We start from the raw sequence: 24,598 nt of genomic DNA, 5'->3' as shown, positions 1-24,598 counted from the left end.
CGGTGCCCGATGGGTCGGGAAACTTTGTGATCTATAGTGATGCCTCCAAGAAGGGACTGGGCTGTGTCCTGATGCAGCAAGGTAAGGTAGTTGCTTATGCCTCTCGCCAGTTGAAGATTCATGAGCAGAACTACCCTACCCACGACTTGGAGTTGGCAGCAGTAGTCTTTGCACTGAAGATATGGAGGCACTACCTGTACGGTGAGAAGATACAAATTTACACCGACCATAAGAGCCTGAAGTACTTCTTCACTCAGAAGGAGTTGAACATGATGCAGAGGAGGTGGCTCGAGTTGGTGAAAGACTATGACTGCGAGATCCTGTACCACCCAGGTAAAGCAAATGTAGTGGCTGACGCGCTGAGTAGGAAGGTTGCACATTCAGCAGCGCTAATCACCAAGCAGACCCCCTTACTCAGAGACTTTGAGAGAGCCGAGATTGCAGTCTCAGTAGGTGAGGTTACCGCACAGTTGGCTCGGTTGTCAGTTCAGCCAACCTTGAGGCAAAAGATCATCGCTGCTCAGCTGAATGATCCTTACTTGGTCGAGAAGCGTCGTATGGTAGAGACAGGGCAAGGTGAGGACTTCTCCATATCCTCTGACGATGGCCTTATGTTTGAGGGACGCTTGTGTGTGCCGGAAGAAAGCGCAGTCAGGACAGAGCTTTTGACTGAGGCTCACAGTTCCCCGTTTACCATGCACCCTGGGAGTACGAAGATGTACAAGGACTTAAGGAGTGTCTATTGGTGGAGGAACATGAAGAGGGAGGTGGCAGATTTTGTCAGTAGGTGCTTGGTGTGCCAGCAGGTGAAGGCACCTAGGCAGCATCCAGCAGGGTTGTTACAACCCTTGAGTGTGCCAGGGTGGAAGTGGGAGAGTGTGTCGATGGATTTTATTACGGGACTGCCCAAGACCCTAAAGGGCTATACAGTGATCTGGGTTGTTGTCGACAGACTCACGAAGTCGGCCCATTTCGTGCCAGGGAAATCCACTTACACTACCAGTAAGTGGGGGCAGTTATATATGACAGAGATTGTGAGACTACATGGAGTACCCGTATCCATCATTTCAGACAGAGACGCTCGTTTCACATCGAAGTTCTGGAAAGGACTTCAACTTGCATTAGGTACGAGGTTGGACTTCAGCACGGCATTCCACCCTCAGACTGATGGTCAGACAGAGAGATTGAACCAGATTTTGGAAGACATGCTGTGGGCCTGTGTACTAGAGTTTTCAGGAAGTTGGGACTCCCATCTGCATCTGATGGAGTTTGCCTATAACAATAGCTACCAGGCTACTATCGGTATGGCACCGTTCGAGGCTCTGTATGGCAAGTGCTGTAGATCTCCTGTCTGTTGGGGTGAGGTTGAAGAGCAGAGGATGCTAGGCCCCGAGTTAGTGCAGACTACCAATGCAGCCATACAGAAGATCCGAGCTCGTATGCTGACAGCACAGAGCAGACAGAAGAGTTATGCTGATGTACGACGTAAGGATCTCGAGTTTGAAGTGGGAGACATGGTCTTTCTGAAGGTAGCACCTATGAAGGGCGTTCTGAGGTTCGCGAAGAAGGGGAAGCTGAGTCCACGCTTCGTAGGGCCGTTTGAGATACTGGAGCGGATTGGCCCCGTGGCTTATCGCTTGGCGCTACCCCCATCTTTTGCTGCAGTGCATGACGTATTCCATATCTCCATGCTGAGGAAATATGTCGCAGACCCAACGCATGTGGTGGACTTCGAGCCACTGCAGGTCAGCGAGAACTTGAGCTATGAGGAGCAGCCTGTCGAGATCGTGGCAAGGGAGGTCAAGAAGCTTCGTAGTCGAGAAATTCCACTTGTCAAAGTCCTTTGGCAGAATCATGGAGTGGAAGAGGCCACGTGGGAGAAAGAAGAGAACATGAGGGCTCAGTACCCCGAGCTGTTCGAGGATTAGAACTTTCGAGGACGAAAGTTTCCTAAGGAGGGAAGGTTGTAACGCCCCAGCAAATTTGAGTTTCATTTGTTCATCTCAAGAGTTTTTTTTTTCCTTAATTCAAATTGTTATGGAATTGGATTATTGTGGACCTTATACTTAATTTAAGGGTAAAGTTTTCCTTGGTTGATTATTTTAATTATTGAAGTTAAGGATGAAATAAACTAATTAATTGTGAAGTAACAAATTAATTAATTGCTTTGGAAAGGGTCAAATGTGGCTTTAACGAAGAGAGAGAGAGGAGGGTGGCCATTGGATTAAAATAGAAAAGAAAATAGTAATAAAAGAAGGAAAGAAAGTTTTTGTGTGGGTTTATTAAATTTTTATTTATTTTAATTCTTTTAAAAAGGGGCATTGGGAGGCGTGAAACTCATCACCTTCCCAAGAAAAAAAAACCCTAGCCCCACTTTGCTTCCACCATAGCCGCCGCCACCGAGCCGACGCCACCCTCCCAGCCGCGCTGGAGAATTCAACCGAGTCAAGCCGCCGCACGCCTAGGAATAGCTACGCACGCCGCGCCGTGTCTGCAGCCGTCTCTCGCAGCCGTCGCCCGAAGCCGAGTCAGCGTCACCTTCGCGCGTCGGAGAACAGATCGAGCCGAGCCGCCGCACGCCGCGCTCGCGTCTGTCCCGCCGACCTCCAAGCCGTCTGACTCGCGCCGTCAGCTGCCCGACTTCGCCAGTCGATCTTCTATCGTCCGCGTCGTGCCGCAGCCAAGTCGCAAGCCGCGTCGCACCCCGATCCGAGCCACACCGCCGCGCGCTGGCCGCCGGAGCCACGAAGCCCGTCGCTCGATCCGCACCATCTTCCAGAACCCGACCCACGTCCGCATGCAAGCCGCGCCGCGTGCATCCGCGTAACCGAGCCGCGTCCGCGTGTGAGCCGCGCCGCGTGCTTCTGCGTAACCGAGTCGCGCCCGCGTGCAAGCCGCGCCGCCTGCACCGCAAGCTAAGCCGCGTCTCCCTCCTGTCGCAAGCCGAGCCGCACGCGCAAAGTTCTGTACCGAGCCGAGTCGAGCCGCGCCTGCGCCAAGCCGAGCCGGTCCCTGTCCTTTTCCAGCCGAGCCGCCAAGACTAATTTGGCTCCTTCCACCCAATTTGTGGTAATGAAATTAAATATTTTGGTATTACCCAGTAAGACTCAATGTATTTGGACACTAAATCATTTAATTTGGAATTAAATTAAATTATTTTCCTTAAGGGACGTCTTGGACCAAGTAACTGCTGCAGCGTGGGATTCTCCCTCGGCTTAAAGGGAGTTAGCGCAACCTTGATTTTTGGGTAAGTTGCTTCAAACGACTCTTGGATCTCTGTTCCTTGAAGGTTAGGTTTAATTGTTGTTTTTAACCATTTAGGGCCCTGCTGCTTGGAAAGCACACCTTCTCTTACTTTTAGGACTCGACAACCAAATCTCAAGGTAAGAGATTCTACTACCAGCTCCATGTTTAGAATTATGAGATTACGTATACCTTCAATTGTGCATGTTGAGGACTACACTGTACGATGAATGAAATCAATGATAGTATGATGCAAATGATGATATGGTTATATTATAGCATGTTGTGTGATGACGAGGACTGTTATGGCTGTACGACAGGTGTCGAGATGGAGAGTGTAATGATGATTTATCTGTTATGTTATATGCTGAGGCCATGTGTATGTACACTGCGATTAGGGTACCTGTTAGCTTAACCTGTTAGAGTCGTACCTGCATGAGTGTCCTTCGGGATCACCACCTATTGAGGACTGTGCGGTTCGACGGGACACCAGTCTAGCATGGATATAGATATGACTCGAGTGACTCGACGGGGTCCTCGCATCCCGATTGTCCTAGGTGTCCCCCGGGGCACCGAAGACCAAAGTTACGTTCCTACGGGAGCGCATGTTGCACGTGTTCGGGAACGTGCCAGAGATTGGGTACCAGTTACAGGACTCTGACAGGAAGTTAACAGGCACCTAGTAGGACTAGTAGTGGGTCCCTTACTGAGTATTTTATACTCACTCTCTTCATGTCATGTTTTCAGGTAGAGGACGAGGCAAGGGCAAAGGCAAGCTGACGAGCGACCCGAAGTGACCGTGGCGAGCCATAGGGACTTCTGCTTCCGCTTATTCTTGTTTTTTGACTTTAGTACCTGAGTTTGAGTATTCTTCATTACTTACCATCTTTTTATGTAGATAGGGCCCGAGTAGGACTTTAGAACGCATTTCATTTTTTGCATAACTACCTTGTTTGGATTTTCATAAATAAAATTTCTCAAACCTTATGCGTTTTACTAAATTTTATGACTTGAACCACTTGTTCTATATTTAGTAATGACTTCGATTCAGTATAAGGAGTTGGGTCGTTACAAACTATATAATACAACATTTTAAAATATAGGATGATGCATGGATATATTAGTGATACATGCTATCATATAATATAACAATTATATTAAATATGATGCATAATTATGCTTAGAAAATCATGCAACTAAAATATAACACTTATATTTAAGAACGATGCATGATAATTATAATCCTAATGTGGGATTTTAAACTATATGACATACATTATGCATATAATTAGTTTAATCAAACATCACATGCAATAAAAGATTAAATAGCAAAATAGAGCCACTGCACCAGAAAACAATCAACGATGCTGCAACTCTGTACAGATTTGAATGTTCATCTTCCCAGCAACACTTGCCACGAACAACACGGACTTACAAACTCGATTACACAATTAAAATGGCCAATAAAATAAATGAAAAAATTGTAATCTAAGGTGCCAAAATCGAAAACATCTATTTTGCAAACCCACATTCAACAATGCAGAGAAAAAAAATACCCACCTTTTCTTTGAATTTTGTTTCAAAAATTAAAAAAACAATTGCACGATTTGCAATTGAAGGAATGGAATTCCCAAAGCGGAAGCGTATAAACGACGTGCAAGTAAAATTCAATTTGTAAAATAATAAATTCAAAGAAAAACAATAAACAAAACTTAAGCATGCTTCTCATGGAGGAAAAAGGTAAAAAGAAACTAACCTTTGTAGAACCTTAAAGAAATCTTCCTCCAAGCTTCCAAGACACCACAAAATCTTCCTTGTTATTCTCCAAGTCAAGAATCACAGAGAGTTGTGGGCTTCTGTAATTTTGGTGAGAGAAAAAATAATTTGAGAGAATTCTGTTTCCTTTGGATACAAAGAGATCGATAAGAGTGTGCTCTCTTTTTCTTTAAAAAAAAAACTTTCTCTTTTTCCTTTTTTTTAAAACAAATCTTAGCTATGAGGGGGAAGTTATCAAAATAACTTCCTCCCTCTTTCCCAGGTAGAATAACTTCCAAGGGAGTTATTCATTCTCTTTTAAAAAAAAATATATATTAATTAAATAAAATAAAATTAATATAAAATTAAATAATATATATTATATCACATATAATATAAACTTTATATTATATCATATATAATATAACCAATGGTTTAGATCTCTCATATAATCTATAGTTCTAATATGAATGAACAATAATTATAGTCCTACTATAACTGAACTCGTCTCAGGCCAAGAGAGGGTGTGGCGCCACATTGTTCAAGCCCTGAAATCAGCCCTTAAGAGAGCAATTTCTCTACTGACTCCATCTATAGAGAAGGAGTGAATTCCTTCTTGTAAAGCTGTATTTCCAGCTCCCTAATCAGACGAGTCCCCAAAATGGTAGGCATATTGAGTCGGCTACATAGGCCACTCTCACCCATGCAAATCAAAAGATCGCCTTCATAGGCAGAAGTTCACAACTTACTTAGAATTCAGGTCAAGTCACCCATACTCATCCTGGTGAAATGTAGTTTCAACTAGTAACGGTGTTAATAAGAGAGACTATTCATTTCATGGTCCGGTCTTATACAAACTCTTTGTATAGAATACCGCCGCTCTAATGTCTCGACATGAATGATTAGGATCAAATCATTTGTAGCACTTTAGAACAATTGTAACAACTACAAAGCAGGTCGATTTCGTAGTGTCACCAGAATAAGGTATCTAGCCTTATCCATTTACTACATACCATTTAGGTTATTACTTAAACATGATCCACATGTTTGTATCTAGCTTTATTGCTTAAACATGATCCACTTGTATGTCTCCACATACATGTTTAGGTTACCGAAGATAACCTTGGATGTTAGTTTATTGGTTTTGTGAGTTAATGCAATTAAATGTCAAATAAAATAAAACACTTTATTTTATTAGATAAATAAAAAGTTTGTATAATATATACAATTACAAACTACAAGACCACAAGATTTAGGGCATCAACCCCAACAATATCATCGTAAACTACTTAGTAATTATGAAAAAAAATGTAACAGCCATTAGATAACAATCAGTAGCATTTGCAATTAGATAACAATCAATAAATTAAATTACAATGAGATGATAAATCCCATTAAAAATTAGTATAAGATAGAAATAAGATAACAATATACACCAAATAGCAATCAGATAGTAATTAGACAACAATCGAATAGCAACCAATATTTTTCATAATTAGATGGTAATTCGATGACAATCCGATAACATTCAATAGTAATCAAATGTTTTTTCACATTTTTAACCATATTTTGGTTATCTAACGGTTTCAATTGGTTTGTTTTGTTAAATATTTGTCATTCTGACAAATTCTAAAGTGTATCATGAGCTCAATTTTAATTTTATATTCGTTTTATATTTTGTCATGAGTTCAAGTCCTCTACTATTAATTTTATACCAATTTTATTTTATAAAGGAAATCATTTTTGTACCATTTTATCCATACAGTGGTTTTTAACTCAGTTTTTCCCATAAACTTTTCTCTAATTCTTCTACCTATTCTCTATCTTTTTACTTTTGAAAATTTTTGCTCCTGGCTAATCTTTTTAAAGTGTATAATCAAACATTAAATGTTGGAAAATCACTTTTAAGAGATATTTTTTTTTTCTCTCTAAAATCACTCCTTTTAAAAGTGGTGCAAAACATGTGCTTAAAACAGAAACTGAAAGAGGAGTACGCCTTGAGGTACCTCAAGGCATACGATTGTGTTTCAAAAAAAGAGACGTCCTTTAAAGGCGTACGCTTTCGTTAAAATGCATGATGCGTATTGCGTGTGAGAGGGCTTAAAGCCTCAAAATATTTGAAGGATAAAGCCTCAAAATAACTGGTTGGCCCCCACCACCCAAAGCAATTAATTTTGCTCTTGCATACATCTTCAACTTTCAAAAACTTGGGTGTAACTGGAACCGACAGCCTTCACAACATGCATTACTATTATCTATTATTATTATATTTGAGTAATCCAAAGTAATTTCAAAGCACACTTGATTCACCTGTGCTAATACATAATTAAGTAGTCAAAGCCAAGGTTTAGCCTTGAGATTATTTACCAGTTTATGAATTTGGTCTTTGGATAAAGTTGCAAGTTACACAATCACAACTCACAAGGCTCACACAGCAAGACAAATTCACCTGGGAATTATGTTGGCTTTCAAAGGCTTTTCCATCACCACTGTGAACTCTATTTTCTCTTCCAAACTAACTTCATCTCCCTTTACTTCCTTCCATTCGAACCTCCATACCAAATTTGCAATGAAATACTCCAAATGAAGAATTGCCAGACCATATCCAGGACACATTCTTCTCCCTGCTCCGAATGGCATCATCTTTATCTCTTTACTCCCTGTTATATCGAACACAACTCCACATTCTTTTCCGGCGCCGCCTTTCAAGAACCTCTCCGGCTTAAACTCCATCGGATCTTCCCAAACTTTTGGATCTCGACTCATCTCCGCCACCATGAAATTTACTGTCCCATTCTTTTGTATTACGTAGTTCTCCAATGTTGTATCTTCTTTCACTGCGTGTGGTAACACGAAATGCCCTGGTGGGTGTCTTCTTAATCCTTCTAAAACCACTGCTTTTATATATGGAAGCTTCTCCAAATCCTCTTCCTTCACCTCATCATCTCTTGATCTATCTCCCATTACTCCTTTCATTTCTGCCAAAAGCTTGTTCTGGATTTCTGGGATTTTCACTAAATTTGCCATTATCCATTGCAGTGTCGTGGAGGTTGTGTCGGTGCCGCCGTTGAGGAACTCAGAGCATAAGGTGACTATTTCCTCATTAGTAAGCTTTCTATTGTCCTCATTGGGAAGCTGTAAATCAAGCAACGTGTCCACATATGACACCACGAATTCTTCTTCTTTTTCTTCGCACCGGGCTCTGTTTTCTCTGTTTTTGTTGATCTTTTTTCGGGCTTCAATCAAACGAATTAGTACCTTCTCTTGGTTTTTTCTTATTTGGAGAAACGCCTCCCAACGTTTTCGAAGCAAAATCTTTGTGAATTTAGGCCAGAAATTGAGAATTTTGAAACGCTGAAAACTCAATAGAAGCGCTCGCTCCACGTTCTCAACTTCCCGAATCTGGGATTCCTCAAGCTTATCACCAAAACACATCAACACCAACAAACAAAACATGGCGTACTGAAAATTCTCGATGACAAAGATGGGGTTTCCAAATTGAGACTGAGAGTGAAGGCGATTGAGAAGAATATCCAAAACCCATTTGCGAGCTTGACCATAGGATCTGATACGGGAAGGATGGAGTATTTGGGAAGAGAGATTGCGGCGGAGGAGGCGCCAGAGTGGGCCGTAAGAGGCAGAGCTGATGCTGTGCTGGTTGGAAGAGATGACCTTGCTCAAGGGAAGGGCGGGTGGACGGTGGGCAAAGATGGCGCCGTTTTGGAGAAGGGCTATGTGAGCAATAGAGCGGTCGGCGATGAAGACGACAGGGTGGTTGCCGATGGGGAGGGTGATGAGAGGGCCATACTTGGCGATGAAACTGCGGAGAAGAGATTCAATTTGGAGTGGGGATTTGCGGAGCCACTGGAAATTAGTGAAGATGGGAATTGAAGGAGGGCCTGGTGGAAGCTTTGAGGAGCTTCGGAAATGGGTAAGAATGGAGGTGAGAAGAGAGCAGATACAGAGGGAGACAAGGATGATGAACCAAATCTCCATTTTTCTTTTGTTTAATCAACGAAAAAAAAAATCTTGCTATATATGAAGTGCCCAAAGCAACTCAGACCAGTCTTTTCTTTTTCCTTCTTTATCTTTTTTCCCTTTTTTTTGAAATATAACCAAATTTACATATCAAGTTTTGAAATTTATTATTGATATACCGGTAGTCTATATCTTTAAATTTCTTTCTTTTTTTTTTTTTTTTAATATTTTCATTTCTTCAAGAATATTGTTGTAATTATTATTTCTAAAAGTATTTTCTATGACCCTAAAATTTAATAAATTTATTAATACACTCTTCATTATATTTCTTTGTTAAAAACTAAACATGTGAAACTTATACTCATATCAACTAACACTTCAACTTTCATAACTAACACTTCAACTTTCATAAATACATTATATTTAGACTTATAGTCGTGCATTTAGAGTTATGGTCTTTTGTAAAACCTGCTGATTAAAGAATCAATGATTTTTCATAGGCAATCATAGTGAGATAGATATGTAAATTAATTTGCTTATGAAAATTTGGATTTTAATAGACTTGAATAATACATTTTATTAAATAATGGTTTAATGAAATATAAAAGAGGGTGGAAATGGATGGAATAGAGTTGTGAAATTTTAAGGTTTTAATTGATACATGAGTAATATTATATTTAATTAAGATGGCCTTGCATGAGTAATGTTGTTGTCGGGAAAATTGGTTTGATACATTTATACACTTTTTAGTAATTCAGAGATTTTTATAATTTTATCTACAGAACCAGAAGAATGTGATGAAAACTTAATTGAATCTACTCTTGAAAGTAAATTAATGGTAACACCGAGGCAAAATTAGACAAATATACATGGGTAATGACTTAACTAAAGTAATCTGTTTTTAACCTTTAGAATGATTAAATGGTCCGTCTGAACGATAGACATAGAAGTCTTCAATCGAGATATCCTTTCTCAAGCTTCAATATTTTCTAATACCTAATTATTAATTTATTGTCATTCAATTAATTAATTGGTTACGAGACTAATTTCATGCCCGTTGATAATGTCACTTGACATTAAAGGTCTCTTTAATGTCGGTTTAAAAATGACATTAAAGGCCTTTAATGTCAGTTTTCAACCGACATTTTTGATAGTGTTATTGAAGCCCTTTAATGTCGGTTGGGCTTTAATGTCGGTTTAAAACCGACATCTTTGATTGTGTTATTGAAGCCCTTTAATGTCGATTGGGCTATGATGTCGTTTTAAAACCGACATTAAAGAGATCAATAATGTTAGTTTAAAACCGACATTAAAGGCTTGTTTTTGTCCATTTTTAGAAATTTATATTTATTTAATTGTTGTATTATTGTTCATTTTTTATAAACCAACATTGAAGCCATATAGATAAATATTTTTTTCTCGCTCCAACAAATCAATAAAATGAATATTATTTTAGAAACTATAATATTTATCTTTTACATTTGTATACACAAAATGAAAACTTAATATTGTGTTTATATATACATTCTACAATAGTACATGAAACAAGATCCTAATACAAGACATAAATAAGAAATCCTAAACGCCTTCTCAATCTTCAACCTTCAACGATCGCCTGGCTATCTACACAATCGCTTAGCTTTCAATCTGATGACTTCAATCATTCTACAATCATGACTTTAGAGAGATAATTAAAAATAAATGACTCATACAAAAAAGAAATTAAACATAATGCATACAATAAGGTCGGCCAAGTTTGAGTGAATAGCACCTCAATTTGTATGGTCCAAGGCTACCTCCTGTCCATCAAGACCACTCTATTGACTTCACGGATGAGAGAATTCAACACCAAGTTAGAGTGAGTTATGGTGATCTTGAAATGCCTACACAAAAGATGGTTTGAGTCCCTAAAATCTTCTAGAAGATATATTATTCTTTTAAGAAGCAAAATAGAATGCACATCTCAAAAGCATGACCATATTTCCAGTACAAAGGCTAACAGTTCTATAAGAAGAACAATACTACCTTAGAATTATAATTAGTACTTTGGCCGAATATTAAGGTCTATTTTTTTAATAATGATGACAACTTGCATTGAGATGAAAATGAAAGAACAAAACCAGCTGACAAAAATCTAGTATAAGGTCTCAGTTTTTTGCAAATGCATACCTTTAGTCCATCCAACTTAATCACATATGCACACTCGACCACCTCAAGGCCAACTTGCCCTGCCATTTTATCCGCTAATGAATTATTAAATCACCTAGAAGGTAAGGAATTACTCTAATTTCAATCTGATTATAATGTATTTGCTTGAGAATGGTAAAATCATGAATTAATAACTGGATTTGTCCTTCGAAGGCAATATTTGCAAGCAGTGGCTAAGAGCATGATAATTTTATAATTGTACGATATTCTTCTTGGTAGAAGCAAAAAGACCTGCAAATACTAATTTTGAACCATCACTTTCCTGTAAAAATACAAGTACATTCAAATAGAAGTCAAAGACCTATTTAACAAAAAAAAAACTGTAATATCAATGACTAGCCAGATATTTACCTTCAAAATTTATCAAACAATCGAACTTCATAGGACATCATGATGTATATAAGGGCGAGGAATTAAACTAGCAAACCAATCGTCCTCAAAATAAAGAACTAGAAAATCAGGTAAATATAAGGTAGAAATACATTTTTGGAGCCAAAGAAGCCGTCCTCATCGTCTTTGAGATTGCCAAAACTTCTCTTATTCCCTACATTTTTCATAAACATAGCATTAAATCAGTATACACATGCCAATCTCAAACCAATGATTTATTTCAAATAATGCCAAATTTCACCTGAATGCCTATATGCATTCCATTAAAATTGACTCCAAAATCATCATATTTGGAACTAAATTTTCACCAACAATTGAAGGAGCTGTTAAAATGAACACATTACCAATTCGTAGATGTACACCAACAATCGAAGGAAAAATGACTAGAAATTTTCTCCCATAAATTAAAATATACAAGTTAATAGTCCAAATGGAAAATGCACAACACGAAATGGAAGACACATCAAAACAAGATTTTAAATTTAAGATTTGATATTAGTTAGCTCCTCTAATAACTTGAGCTTATTGTACTCCAGGAATTTCAATTAAGCTCCTAAGATTTGATATTAGGTAGCAAAACTATATTGCATTTACAAAATGCATTCAACCTAATATCTTATAAAAGACAACTCACTATTTACTTCAAATACAATTAATCCAGATTTAACTATCCACAAAATTCAACAAGAAAATAATGTAATAAGCTAAAAAAACAAAACATAAATCAATTCCACAAAATGGATGCACACACAAACAGAAAAAATCCAAAAGAAAAAACACAACCCAGTATGCATAATCAACCACAAATAGACTGCTGTTCCAAATTTCACAAGTCGAGCCTTAGTACAAATTTGAATCCATAATGCTTCAAATGACATAACACAACACATTATTACCAAAAGTTTAACTCATTTGACCATAGTAATTGAGCTTTTGGACTATACTAAAAGTTAAATAAAGCTGGAAAAATTCCATCCGAAGTACAAATTGAAGCAAAGGAAACTAACAAACTTCTAAGCTCAAAGTTCATTACTGATAAAGAACGTCAGAAATCTTTTTTCTGTTTAATGAGAATTAGAGAAAAGAACACAAACAATACTGACCTTTGTAAATGTGCTCTTTCCAGAACCATTCTTTCCCATGATGGCGTGAACCTACTAAGGTCAGAAAAAATAATTCCAAATGAACAAAAAATCAATGAAAAATTCAAAATGTGAGAATCCACTCCTAAAACAATACTAAAGATTAATTTTGAGCTAACCTCTCCTTCATAAACACAACAAGATTAACACCCTTGAGAATCTCTTGCTTGGTTTCTGCAATTACAACAGTCAAATCCTTAACTTCCAGCAAAAGACTCTTCTGACTGTCATCATGGACAAAGTAGACTTAGACGGAAAATATGGGACCAGAGGAGAAGTGGATGTAGTAAAGGATGAAGAGCTGTATGCCATTGACATTGCCGTTGTGAAAGCTGAGCAGTATGCCATTTGTGCACTCAATCTCGCTCTTCGGTGATCGATCTAATTGGAAGATTGGAAGAATCCAACGATTGGACATTGGTAATATGAAGATATTACCAATGGTATGCAAACAAATTGGCAAAATTAAATCAAGATCATACAGTAGAATGCTTAACAAATACTTTATCCTAGCAAATAAATAGCACGTAAGACTGCTAGCTCATTCATCAATCTTCATTCATTCATTAACTTTGATAAAACACGTTTACTAATGTAATCCACCTACAACAGTTATGTTTAATTGATAATATCTAAATATCAACCACACATACTATAAATCTAAAGTTCAACATAAGAGATTCAAAGATCTATCTGCTATCTCAGATTATACAACAAAGTTTTATATCTTTGCTTGAGTTGTTTTTAGATTTGGAAGATCATGTTATAGTCAAGAAGCAAAATGGAAAGTAGGTAAGTTCATAATGTGCACGGGAGGAAAAAAATTCCTAAAAAACTACAGATTGCATAAATCATATGAAGGATTAGCATCTCAAGCTAGACAAAGAGAAAACTACATATTAATGTAATGTAAACACTGAATAATATACATTGTAATGTTAAAAAATAACTCCAAGCTACTAAGCTTAGAATGCTAAATTCAAATATTTTAATATGTAGTTTCCACAAATAAGGAAAAGAAAAAGAGCTGACATTTCTACAAACAGTTGGTGTGGGTGTGAACTTGACAACGGGCTTAAAAGCAACCACACTTGGGCCTCTTATCAAATCAAAATTGTGATGAAAAGCACTCAAAATCTAGCCCATTAATAAGTATTTGGAGAATCATATAAACATAAATAATGACATGGGCCTCTGAGAATCTGGAACTGATGACGACGAAGAACAAAAAAAATAATAGAAACAGTTGAGAATGACAAAATGGAAGTGGGTTAGTAACGTACTCCTTAGTTTCTCAATTATCCCTTCAAGATAACTAATGGCAACTTCTTTCTTCGTATATTGACGATGAAATTATGATATAGCTGAATCAATACATCACCAGCATGAACATTTAAGGATAAAAATTTGTCAATTGAATTTGAAGGTTTCTACTTAAAGACATGTAGATAAAGCATGACATTACAGTAAAACTCAACAAAGAATTAAAGTACTCACTAGTACAAATTTGGGTTTTAACGACACAAGTAATCAAAATATTGTGTCGTTAAAAATAAAAAAAAGGTAGGGTGGAAGTAAAATGTGTCATAAAAAATAACAAATGTGGAATTTTTAACGACACATTTTTTGCGTCATTATTTAATTTTTCTTCACAAAAATTTCGCGTCGCTAATTAACGACATAATTTATGTGTCATTAAAAAGTTATTCAAATAAAAGAATAGTTTTATTATTTCTTGACACAAATTATAGGTGTAAAAAAAATCCCCAATTTTGACCATCTGCGCCGCCTTTCTGCCTTCCGACGTCGTCTCTCTCAATCCAATCGTCACCGTCGTCTCCCTCTGCCATCCACCACTCCCAGACCTTAGCCATCGTCTCCTTCTGCCATCCACCACTCCCAGACCTTAGCCATCGTCTTCCTCCGCCATCCACCACTCGCAGACCTCAGACCTCATCCGTATACGATTTTTGATTGTCGAATCACTCAAAAAATCCAACCTATCGTCGCCGTTTTCTCCCTCGTCCATCCACCGCTCTCAGATGTCTGCCATCGAGTTCTTCATACCAGCTCGTCTGCCTATTAAATTATCGACCGCCGTCGCCTTCCTCCAAAAGATTTATGCCATCGTTCAGTGAGGTAATTCCGTCCTAGTCATATATATTTCCCTTTTATATAATATAGTGCTTCTTTTTAATTGCTTGTAAAGATTGGGTTACTTAGAGCATTTGTTATAAAGATTTTAGATCAGCTGAAAATGGGTAAAGGTCCAGCAACTGTTAAAACAATTGCTGCTACCATGTCTGTCATTCTCTTGTCTAGTCTTATGAATGTTGTTAAGATCTAGAACAAAGGTGCAAAGCTTGGGACAATGTCACCTATTGATCAGGTTCTTTGGAGGACACAGTTGCTTGAGGCTTCACTCATTTGTATGCTTTAGATCATTGGCTGTTTAGATTTGTGAGACAATGACTTGTTTGTTGTTTTTGTTGTGTAGTCTTTGCCTTCATTAATAGCTCATTCATAACTGCTCTAATTGCAATTTCACACAGCTTCATTGTCCCATTTGAAAATTGTTATTAACCACTTTCTTCTTCCGTATTTGAGAAGGGAAGCAATCACAATCAGACGCTTAAGCTTAAAAGAATGATAACAATGGCCTTTCTCAAACACCCACTTGTGCAATACCAACACATGGCCATTTTTGGAGTGTTAGTGCTTTGTAGAACCATCAAGTTCAAGATATAAACCTTTCCCCTTCACCACTTCAATTCTTCAGTAGTTAGCCTCTTTTGCTAATTCTGTACCAATCAAGCTATTTTTTAAATTGAAAACCTTTCTTGTTCATCATAGGATTTTTTCTCAACCAATTATACTTTGTGGTTTGGGATTGAAAATGAACTTTTTTATGAAGAACTAAATTTACATTGGGATTGAAAAGAAAAAAAGAAAGAATAAAAGGGAGATCCATAAGGACCATAACCAAGCCCAAAAAGAGAGGAATCAAACTAGAGAAAAGGATATATCAAAAGGCAAAACATGTAGCTTTTTTAAAAAACTAAAAGTTGGTTAGAGGTGATTCTTAAAAACTAATGACAGAGAACTCTAGAACAAGATTTGAAATGTAACAAGCCCACCAGAAGTTGTGACCAACCTTCTTTATTTAGAACAGATTTTTCCAGCTCCCATAGGGAAATGGTTTTGTTTATAGTAGCAATAGCAGCTTGTCCAAATGAAAAAAAAATCCCCCATTAATTCATTCAAGCCTAAATGCCTCAAAAAAATGGGGGAAAATACAAGTAACAACTATCACAACTTCATCAATATTACAAGTTCTTAACAGACCCAAAACCAAGTTAACAAGCATTAGCCTTCTAGAAATACCACCCACCACTAACATTCCCCATTCTGACCAAAGTTAAGTTTTACTGTGTCCACCAAATCTCTAAAATAAAATTTGAAGCATGATGTGTTTTATCCAAGATAGCTCATAAAGGAGTTGGTAATATGACAACAACACAACATTGTAATGCAGTCACACAGACAGTTCAATCGCAATCACCAAGCCAAGCCATTTCTTTCTTTTTTTTTTTGTAAACAAACATTTAAAGAAGTCTACGCGTTTGGAATTAATGCCTGAATGTATTTCAAAGAAAATCATAATGAATTGATATGAAATCTCTAGGCATCAGATCTAATAACCATGTTGAACAATGTATATTTCATTGTCTTAATGAAAAGACTGTCTCCTTTCCAAATAGTCTAGAGGCCAACCCTCCACTGCACAACATAAAGTATCTGCTACAGACGCTCTTCTTTATTATTGATCCCACCTTTGTAATTATTTAAATTGACTCTCTAACCGGATAGCTTACTTGCTTTGTCGGTTAAACCTACTGTATCATCCGCAACATGCGGAGTTTAATGATCATATTATCACTTGCTATTCAAACCCTCTGTATGAAGTGGGAGGTTTTTAGTTGAGTCCCCATATCCTACTGTTATCTCCAAGTTGAGTAATAATTTAGCAGGACATCTTAACTCTAGTTGCACTTTGTGACACAAGCATAAGATATGAGAAAGATAAAAGGTCCTCCCTCCCCCTACCCAATACCAATAGCATAGGTTTAGATTGATAATGAAATTTTATGATTTATACTGACATTCAGGTTTTTAGCTGAATTTGCATGAGATTTTTAATCACAGTTTCTCTTTTTTGGATGATAGCCTCTTAACCTCTTGCTAGCATGGCAAGTAAGTCTCTTGAACCTTCCTTAAACGAAAGGATATGTACCAGAAAGTATTCAAATACATTTCTAAAATGGGGCTGCAGGGTTTAACTCGAATTGTTGGATAGTTAAAATCCCTTCAAAGTTGATTTTATAAAGGAGCCCTATAGTCAGGACACACGAAGCTTCTATAATGTACCTGCTTCTTTCATTTGGTAATAAAAGAAATATCTCGGAAAATAATGTTGTTTTTTCACTTGACTATAATTCCATGGAAGGTTAAACTAGGGTAAAGGCTCATAAGAGTTTGTGCTACTTTTTTAAAAAATCAAAAATAAAAATATCTCTTGGTCTACAAAAAGGGGTTTGGGTTCAACCTCACCTTCAATTTGGAATTTAGTGGGGTATTGAAAGATTGAGGAAATTCTCTTAGCAAATAGATTTGTTCACTTATGGTGTCTTAAATTGCAGAAATAGAAACATTTTTTAGAACATGTAATATTAAGATCAAGGAGATTGTGAAGCTAAGCATTTCACTATATCAGTGTCTTCACTTGGGCTTTATTTGCTATTTTCTCCCATAATATTCTTCTTTTCTATTTTCATTATTCTTCTTTATTTGATTATTGAGGTTTCTATTTGTACGAGTGGGCTTGAAGTTCTTACCTTGTTTGCTCTTTGTAACCCAGGTCCTCTTTATTTGCTACATTTTGTTTTTTCTATCCATGGATGTTGCTGTATGTATGTGACATATCTGGTCTTTAATTGTTGTTGTATGGATGTGGTGGGGTATAATTGAACAAAACATTTACAAGCTGAATGACATTCAAACTGTTGCTTCCATTCGTCTGCCTTCACATCCCAAACAATAACAGTTTTGTCATAGCTTCCAGTGAGAAGATCTTGTTTCTTCAGCCATTTAAATTTTGAAGTCTATTTTAGTGGAGCACGAGAGCAGGCATTTTTTTCTAACATACACTTGATCTTGTTTTTTCAGCCATTTAAATTTTGAAGTCTATTTTAGTGGAGCACGAGAGGATGCATTTTTTTCTAACATACACTTGATCTTGTTTTTTTAGCCATTCATCGTTGATTTGTGTTTTAAGAACCGTCGTCGAAACGCCTTACATTTGCAACATCGTCGAAATTAATTTTTGGTTACTTCGGTGAAGCCGTCTTTTACCGTGTATTTGTTCTGCTCGTGTTATCAGTTCATTCCTAGAACGCTCCTTTTTGCTGGTTCGTTTCCATCATTCTCTTTTCTCCCATTGGCATTTTTTATGCTGAAAGTTAAGTTCATATATGTTTACTACACGATGTTTATCATATACGTTTACTTTTAAATATTGAAAACTGACTTTCTTCTTTATCCTAGCACTTGCAAATGATAGAGATAAGAGAGAAGAATGTTGCCACCTTGAGTAGTAATAGTTAGCCTGAGTAATTGATAATTAAGATCTCGTTTTTTTCTCTTTTTCATTTGGGTTTTTCTGCTCTTTGAGAACTATGTCCTGCGTAAGTTAAAGGTTTTCAAGTAGGTTTTATTTGGATGCCAATGTTGTTCTCTTTCAATATGCCATTGATGTCCTCTTTCGGCTCATATCTCTAATTATGCATGCTATTGTAATATGAAGATACATATTTTAAAAAGATCTTCAACTCCCAGAATTAAATTTAAGAGAAGTTGGCCCGAATGACTCAAATACTTTTTCTTGATTTATTTAATTTTCTTGTGACTGGAATTAGGTTACACAAACATGAAAGTTGATGAAAGTAGATGTGATTATTGATGATCTAATCTTTTTCTTGGCAGCCCGAACACCTTCTGGATGATGCTAAGTTTCCGACAAACAAACTTGCAGCATAGAGAGCTGAAAAAGAATCCCTTTTATTTAGATCACTTTTAAGTTGCAAAGCATCCTTAGCATTTGGTTCCGACTACCCGGTAAGCTTCTAAAGTTTTTTTAACTTAAATACTGCACAGGTCTAATCCCGTATATTGCTACCATTCCTTTACAAAACTCTTGTTTGGTTATTGGTACCTAAATATTAGTTTCCTGATCTGTTGTTCTTTTTCTTTTTCAACTATTGCTTTTATGGTTGGTTTTCCTTTACCAATGCATTCATGTTGTAAGTTATGTTGTTAACATTGTATATGTTTGTGAGTTTATATATTTTTTCTTCTTCGTGTTTTGATTCTTGTTTTCTTGCTTAATTGAGAGGTCCCTTTGATGTCCTTGAGATTGACTTCGAGTATGTTTAAGTTGTTTCAAGACTTTTGAAATTCTACACTTGCTATGTTGGAAATTCCATCTTATTGAAGTGTTGAGTGCTTTACTTTTTTCTTCTTTTCATAACTTTATGGCCATTTTTCTGTCACCACGATTAGAAAATTTATATTGGGATATTGGGGCCTTAACTGCAGAACTATTTGGAACAGGTTCTACTTCAAAATCTAAGTCACTATCATAATCCTGTAAATCAAAGTCACAATGAATGACCTATTGGCTATGGCTGAAAACTTTGACAGCATAAAAACATTCTCATATAATGGTCTATTTATGTTTGGATATGAAGGCATTTTTTAACTTTAAAACTCCATACTATAATAGAGTTAAATTTATATAATATATGAATGGAATTAAGTACAATTGCTTCAAATTAAAACCTTGTAATTATCATTTCCTTTCGTGATACCTAATCCCAAAATGAATATTATTAATTCAAATTATCCAAATGGCTATAAAAAGTCAAATCCCATAACAATAACAATGATCATATAACACTCTAACTCAGAGAGGAGTCCAAGTTCAAATTAAAGAATTGAGGAAGGAAATTATGAGGATACGACGTCCTGAAACCCGAAATACAAGAAAAATTAAAAAGTGAATGAATCTCCTTGACATCCGGCTTCATTTCCTACTATAATATCATGTGCCCTTTTCTAGTAGTTTAATTAATGTTGCATGACCATACCCTAAAATATTACAAATTGGACAGCTTTCAAATTATATGGGAATTCTCTGTAGTCCTTATATGTATATGATTAAATATTTATTTGACTTTACTGGCTCATCATATTAATATTATTGTTGTTATTTGCATTCACCCTTTTGTTACACAAAAGTTCCATTCATTAATGCCCCATGTGTTGACAACCTATTAGCCCGTTTTGTTTTGATTTTTACTGCTGGAAACGATCTTCTTACCTTAAATACCTAAGAAGTGATGTTCGATGATTGTTTTTTCTTTTCTCTTCGTGGCCAAGAAGAGCGTTGTTTGTCTATTTCCTTTAAAGAAATGAAGAACGATTGTTGAATTCCCGTTTAGTAATGTTTTTGAATAGGCTCCAATTTTATTTATATTTATCTTTTCTTGTTGAAGCTAGTAAGTTCTGTCATGTCACTAGAATTCACTTGCTTGTTATATTCCTAGTGGACCTGACAACTAATGCTGCTTCTCTCCGTACAGTTGCTTTGGAACTTCAAGTGTTTTTTTAGATGTCTTTGACTTCTTGGTAGGTGATGACTTACAAACTTACACTTATGTTTTGTTAGGTCCTTTTGAAAGTTATGCTTATGCACGTTGTGAATACTTTGTAAGTTGGTTTAAGACTAAGTTTGTTGAACTTACACACTTGGTTGCCAATTAGGCCAGGAAGTGCTTTTTTTCAACTTCTTTTAACTTTTTGGGAGGTTATGAGTTACGAACTATCACTTGAGCATTGTTAGGTCATTTGAAAGTTCAAGTGACACTTATACACGTTTTTAGAACTTTTTAGGTTCGTTTGAACTTACAATGAAGGTGAGAGGAACAATCCATGGATCTAAATTTGTTGTGCTCATTGATTGTGGAGCAACACACAATTATGGAGTGATCCTAGGCTACAGTGCTGCTGTCAAGGGAAAGGGTGTGGGAAGAAGTTAAAATCATGCTGAATGACTAGTTTGTTGTGGAAATTTCTCTACACAGGCTTCAGGTTGGTGAGGGAAAGATATCAAAATGGTCTCCCCACAAGAGATCATCTCCTCCTCAACCTCTCTCTCTAGATGGTCTCTCCACTACTCCCCCTCCCTGTCACCTATCTTCTCTTAATGAACTATTTAAACTCTCAGTCACTCCCCACTTACTAGGTGCATGGTTTCTCTAAATTAAGACTAGATTTGGAACTTTGGAGTGTCTTTCTAAGTTCTAACATGCTTGTTTTAGACGCAAATTTTTGGTCAGGAATTTGATAGCCATTTGGTTTCTTTTTATTTTCTTTTAGAGGATTTGGCCAGTTTTCTTACTATTTCTTTGCAAACAAGTTTGACTAAGTCCTAACTTCTGAGATATATAAACCGTGTAATATCGTCTAATGGACAAATCATGGATGATGGAGAATAGGATGTCCAGGGAGTATGAATTGGGAGTGGAAGCATTCATTCAATTTGGTTTTCGTCATGCCAAAGGTTCCAGTACTATCAGGTTTCCATGTTTGAAATGTGGGAACCGTTTGCCGCAAGACGAATCAACAGTCAGATATCATCTATATGCCAATGGGATCGATCAAAGCTATAAGATATGGTTTTGGCATGGCGAATCTTTTACATCAGAGACTTCATGTAATTGACAGGCTTACACGAACGAAGAAACGGTCGACAATGATTTATTTCATGTGATAAATATGGTTCAAAATGTCCGCGATGAGTTTTCTGAAGTACCTAATACGTTTGACAATATGTTTGATGATGCAAAGAAGCCTCTATTTCCTGGTTGTAAAAGATTCACAAAGTTATCAGCATTAGTTAGGCTATACAACCTGAAGGTTAGATTTGGATGGAGTAATGCTAGCTTCTCCAAACTACTGGCAACGATTAGCGAGTTATTGCCTGAAAATAATAAAATGCTGATATCCATGTATGAAGCAAAAAAAACGCTTACTGCTTTGGGCCTTAGTTATCAAAAAATAGACGCATGCCCTAACGATTGCTGCTTGTATAGAAAAGATCTGGCAGACATCAGTAGGTGTCCTAAATGTAACATTTCGAGGTGGAAGACAAGTAAGAACTCAAATGAAGAGATTAAGGGAATTGCAGCTAAACAGCTGTGGTATTTTCCAATTGTTCCGAGGTTCTTAAGGATGTTCAAGAACTCCGAATATGTAAAGCACTTGTGTTGGCATGCAAATGACAGGAAAGTAGACGGTGTGTTAAGGCATCCAGCTGATACTCCATCTTGGAGGTTGGTAGACCATTTGTGGCCAGATTTTGGGTCCGAACCGAGAAACCTCCGCTTGGGGTTGTCCACAGATGGCATCAATCCATACGGAGATTTATCAACGAAATATAGTTGGCCTGTGATTGCTACAATATACAACCTTCCACCATGGCTATGTATGAGGAGGAAGTATTTGATGTTAACTATGTTAATCTCGGGACCTAAGCAACCAGGATACGACATAAATGTCTACCTAGCACCTTTGATTGATGATCTCAAACTTATGTGGGAAGAAGGTGTTCAGTGTTTTGATGCACATAGAAATGAAAGATTCACCCTGCGAGCTGTCTTACTGTGGACTATCAATGATTTTCCTGCATACGGGAACCTGTGTGGGTGTAGTGTGAAGGGGTATAAGGCTTGTCCAATATGTGAGGAGGAAACTTCTTCTATAAGACTACCACATGGGAAGAAAAATGCATATATGGGACATAGAAAATACTTACCACGTCATCACCCTTATAGGAGACAAAAGAAAGCATTTAATGGTAATCAGGAGCATGGGACACCTCATCTCCCTTTATCAGGCGAGACAATTTATAATAGACTTAAGGATAAGACCTTTCCATGCGGTAAAAGGTCTACTAGGAGGTTGAATGAAGATATTTCGAACGACTACTGGAAGAGGATTTCTGCATTCTATGAGTTAACGTACTGGAAAAAATTACATGTAAGACACTGTCTTGATGTTATGCATATTGAGAAGAATGTATTGATGAATATAATTGGTACACTGCTTGACATACCAGGGAAGAGTAAGGATGGATTGAGTGCTAGACTTGATTTGGTAGAAATGAACATTCGACCCGAGTTGGCCCCTGTGTCCGATGGAAGTAGAACTTACATACCTGCAGCATGTTATACATTGTCAAGAGAGGAGAAAGTCTCTATTTGCAGAACTTTGTCTGATCTTAAGGCTCCAGAAGGTTATTCGTCGAATTTCAGAAGTTTGGTATCTTTAGAGAACCTAACGCTCTCTGGTCTTAAATCACATGATTGCCATGTTCTAATGTAACAACATCTCCCAATTGCAATACGTGGAGTTTTACCTAACAATGTTAGAGTGGCTATCACTAGATTGTGTTCTTTTTTCAACTCTATTTGCTCCAAGACTTTGCGAATATCAGATTTAGGTAAATTGCAGCAAGACGTTATTGAAACATTATGTTTGCTTGAAAAGTACTTTCCACCATCATTTTTCACCATTATGGTACATCTATGCGTCCACCTTATGCGAGAGGCAAAACTTTGTGGATGTACCCATTCGAAAGATATATGAAAGTGTTGAAAAGTTATGTCCGTAATAGAAATCGTCCGGAAGGATCGATTGCAGAAGCACACATATGTGAGGAAGCTGTTGAATTTTGTTCTGAGTTTCTATCTAGGCTTGACCCCATTGGACTAGGTTCATTTAAATCTCGAGAGGAAGGTCAGATCGAAAGACCGTTATCTGCTGGATCATCTATTACACCTAGTCAAGTTGTACTAAAACAAGCCCATCTACACATACTAGAAAACATTGAAGAAGTTCATCCATACAGAGAGTACGATTCATTACCGTTGACAAGTTATTTTACTTTTATATACATTCTTTTAAATAAATGATACTCACTACTTCCAACTCGATTGGCCTTACATAGACGACATATGGAAATCTTGAAATCTTCCAACCCACGAAGGGCAAGAAATGAGAAATGGTTGCGAGATGAGCACAATAGATCATTTCCTAACTGGATACGAGACGAGGTATGTTGTTTAAATGTACTTTCATGTTATTGACACATAATAGAAAGTACGAACAACCGTGACTAATTATGATCGCCATAATAGGTCATGCGTGAAATCCAGGAAGGTCAAGTCGTGAGCACGACAATCAGATGGATTGCACATGGCCCACATCCCGTTGTGATGATATATGAGGGATATAAAGTCAATGGAATTTGCTACAACACAAAGCGCTGTGATGACACTAGAACGGTTCAAAATAGTGGGGTTATGTTCGTTGCATCAACAATGCATGTGGCTAGTGCCAAAGACAAAAACCCGATAATTGCTGACATGTCCTTCTATGGTGTGATTCAAGGAATATGGGAAGTCAGTTACAACACTTTTGGGGTCACACTGTTTAGATGTGATTGGGTCGATACGAAGAATGGAGTACGAGTAGACGATCTTGGATTCACACTAGTTGACCTCAATGTATAGGACACTATTCAGATTCATTCATATTAGCATCACAAGCAAGACAAGTGTTCTATGTTAAAGATCCCAGTGATGATAGATGGTCCGTCGTTGTGAAGCCACAAGAAAAAGATTTTGTTGATAATTGTTACAACGACGAGCTAGGCGATACATCCCTCCATTGTCCGGCAATTTTAGAATGTCCAGCAGACA

The 24,598-nt window shown here is 37.2% G+C and overlaps 2 protein-coding genes across 2 annotated transcripts; one reads left to right on the top strand and one right to left on the bottom strand.

Moving 5' to 3' along the window:
• Positions 1 to 7,230: 7,230 nt before the first annotated feature.
• Positions 7,231 to 9,077, bottom strand: LOC103498445 (cytochrome P450 89A2-like). The gene has a single exon (XM_051091558.1). It carries the CDS (start codon positions 8,992 to 8,994, stop codon positions 7,444 to 7,446), a length of 1,551 nt encoding a protein of 516 aa, XP_050947515.1. The 5' UTR covers positions 8,995 to 9,077; the 3' UTR covers positions 7,231 to 7,443.
• Positions 9,078 to 21,302: 12,225 nt separating this feature from the next.
• Positions 21,303 to 23,219, top strand: LOC127143856 (uncharacterized). Its single transcript, XM_051079116.1, has 2 exons — positions 21,303 to 21,461; positions 21,561 to 23,219. Exons 1-2 carry the CDS (start codon positions 21,303 to 21,305, stop codon positions 23,217 to 23,219), a joined length of 1,818 nt encoding a protein of 605 aa, XP_050935073.1.
• The last annotated feature ends 1,379 nt before the right edge of the window (positions 23,220 to 24,598 follow it).

This window comes from Cucumis melo, chromosome 11, assembly GCF_025177605.1.
Source record: "Cucumis melo cultivar AY chromosome 11, USDA_Cmelo_AY_1.0, whole genome shotgun sequence".
NCBI classification, from domain to species: Eukaryota; Viridiplantae; Streptophyta; class Magnoliopsida; order Cucurbitales; family Cucurbitaceae; genus Cucumis; species Cucumis melo.
This window is presented reverse-complemented; position numbering and strand designations above follow the sequence as displayed.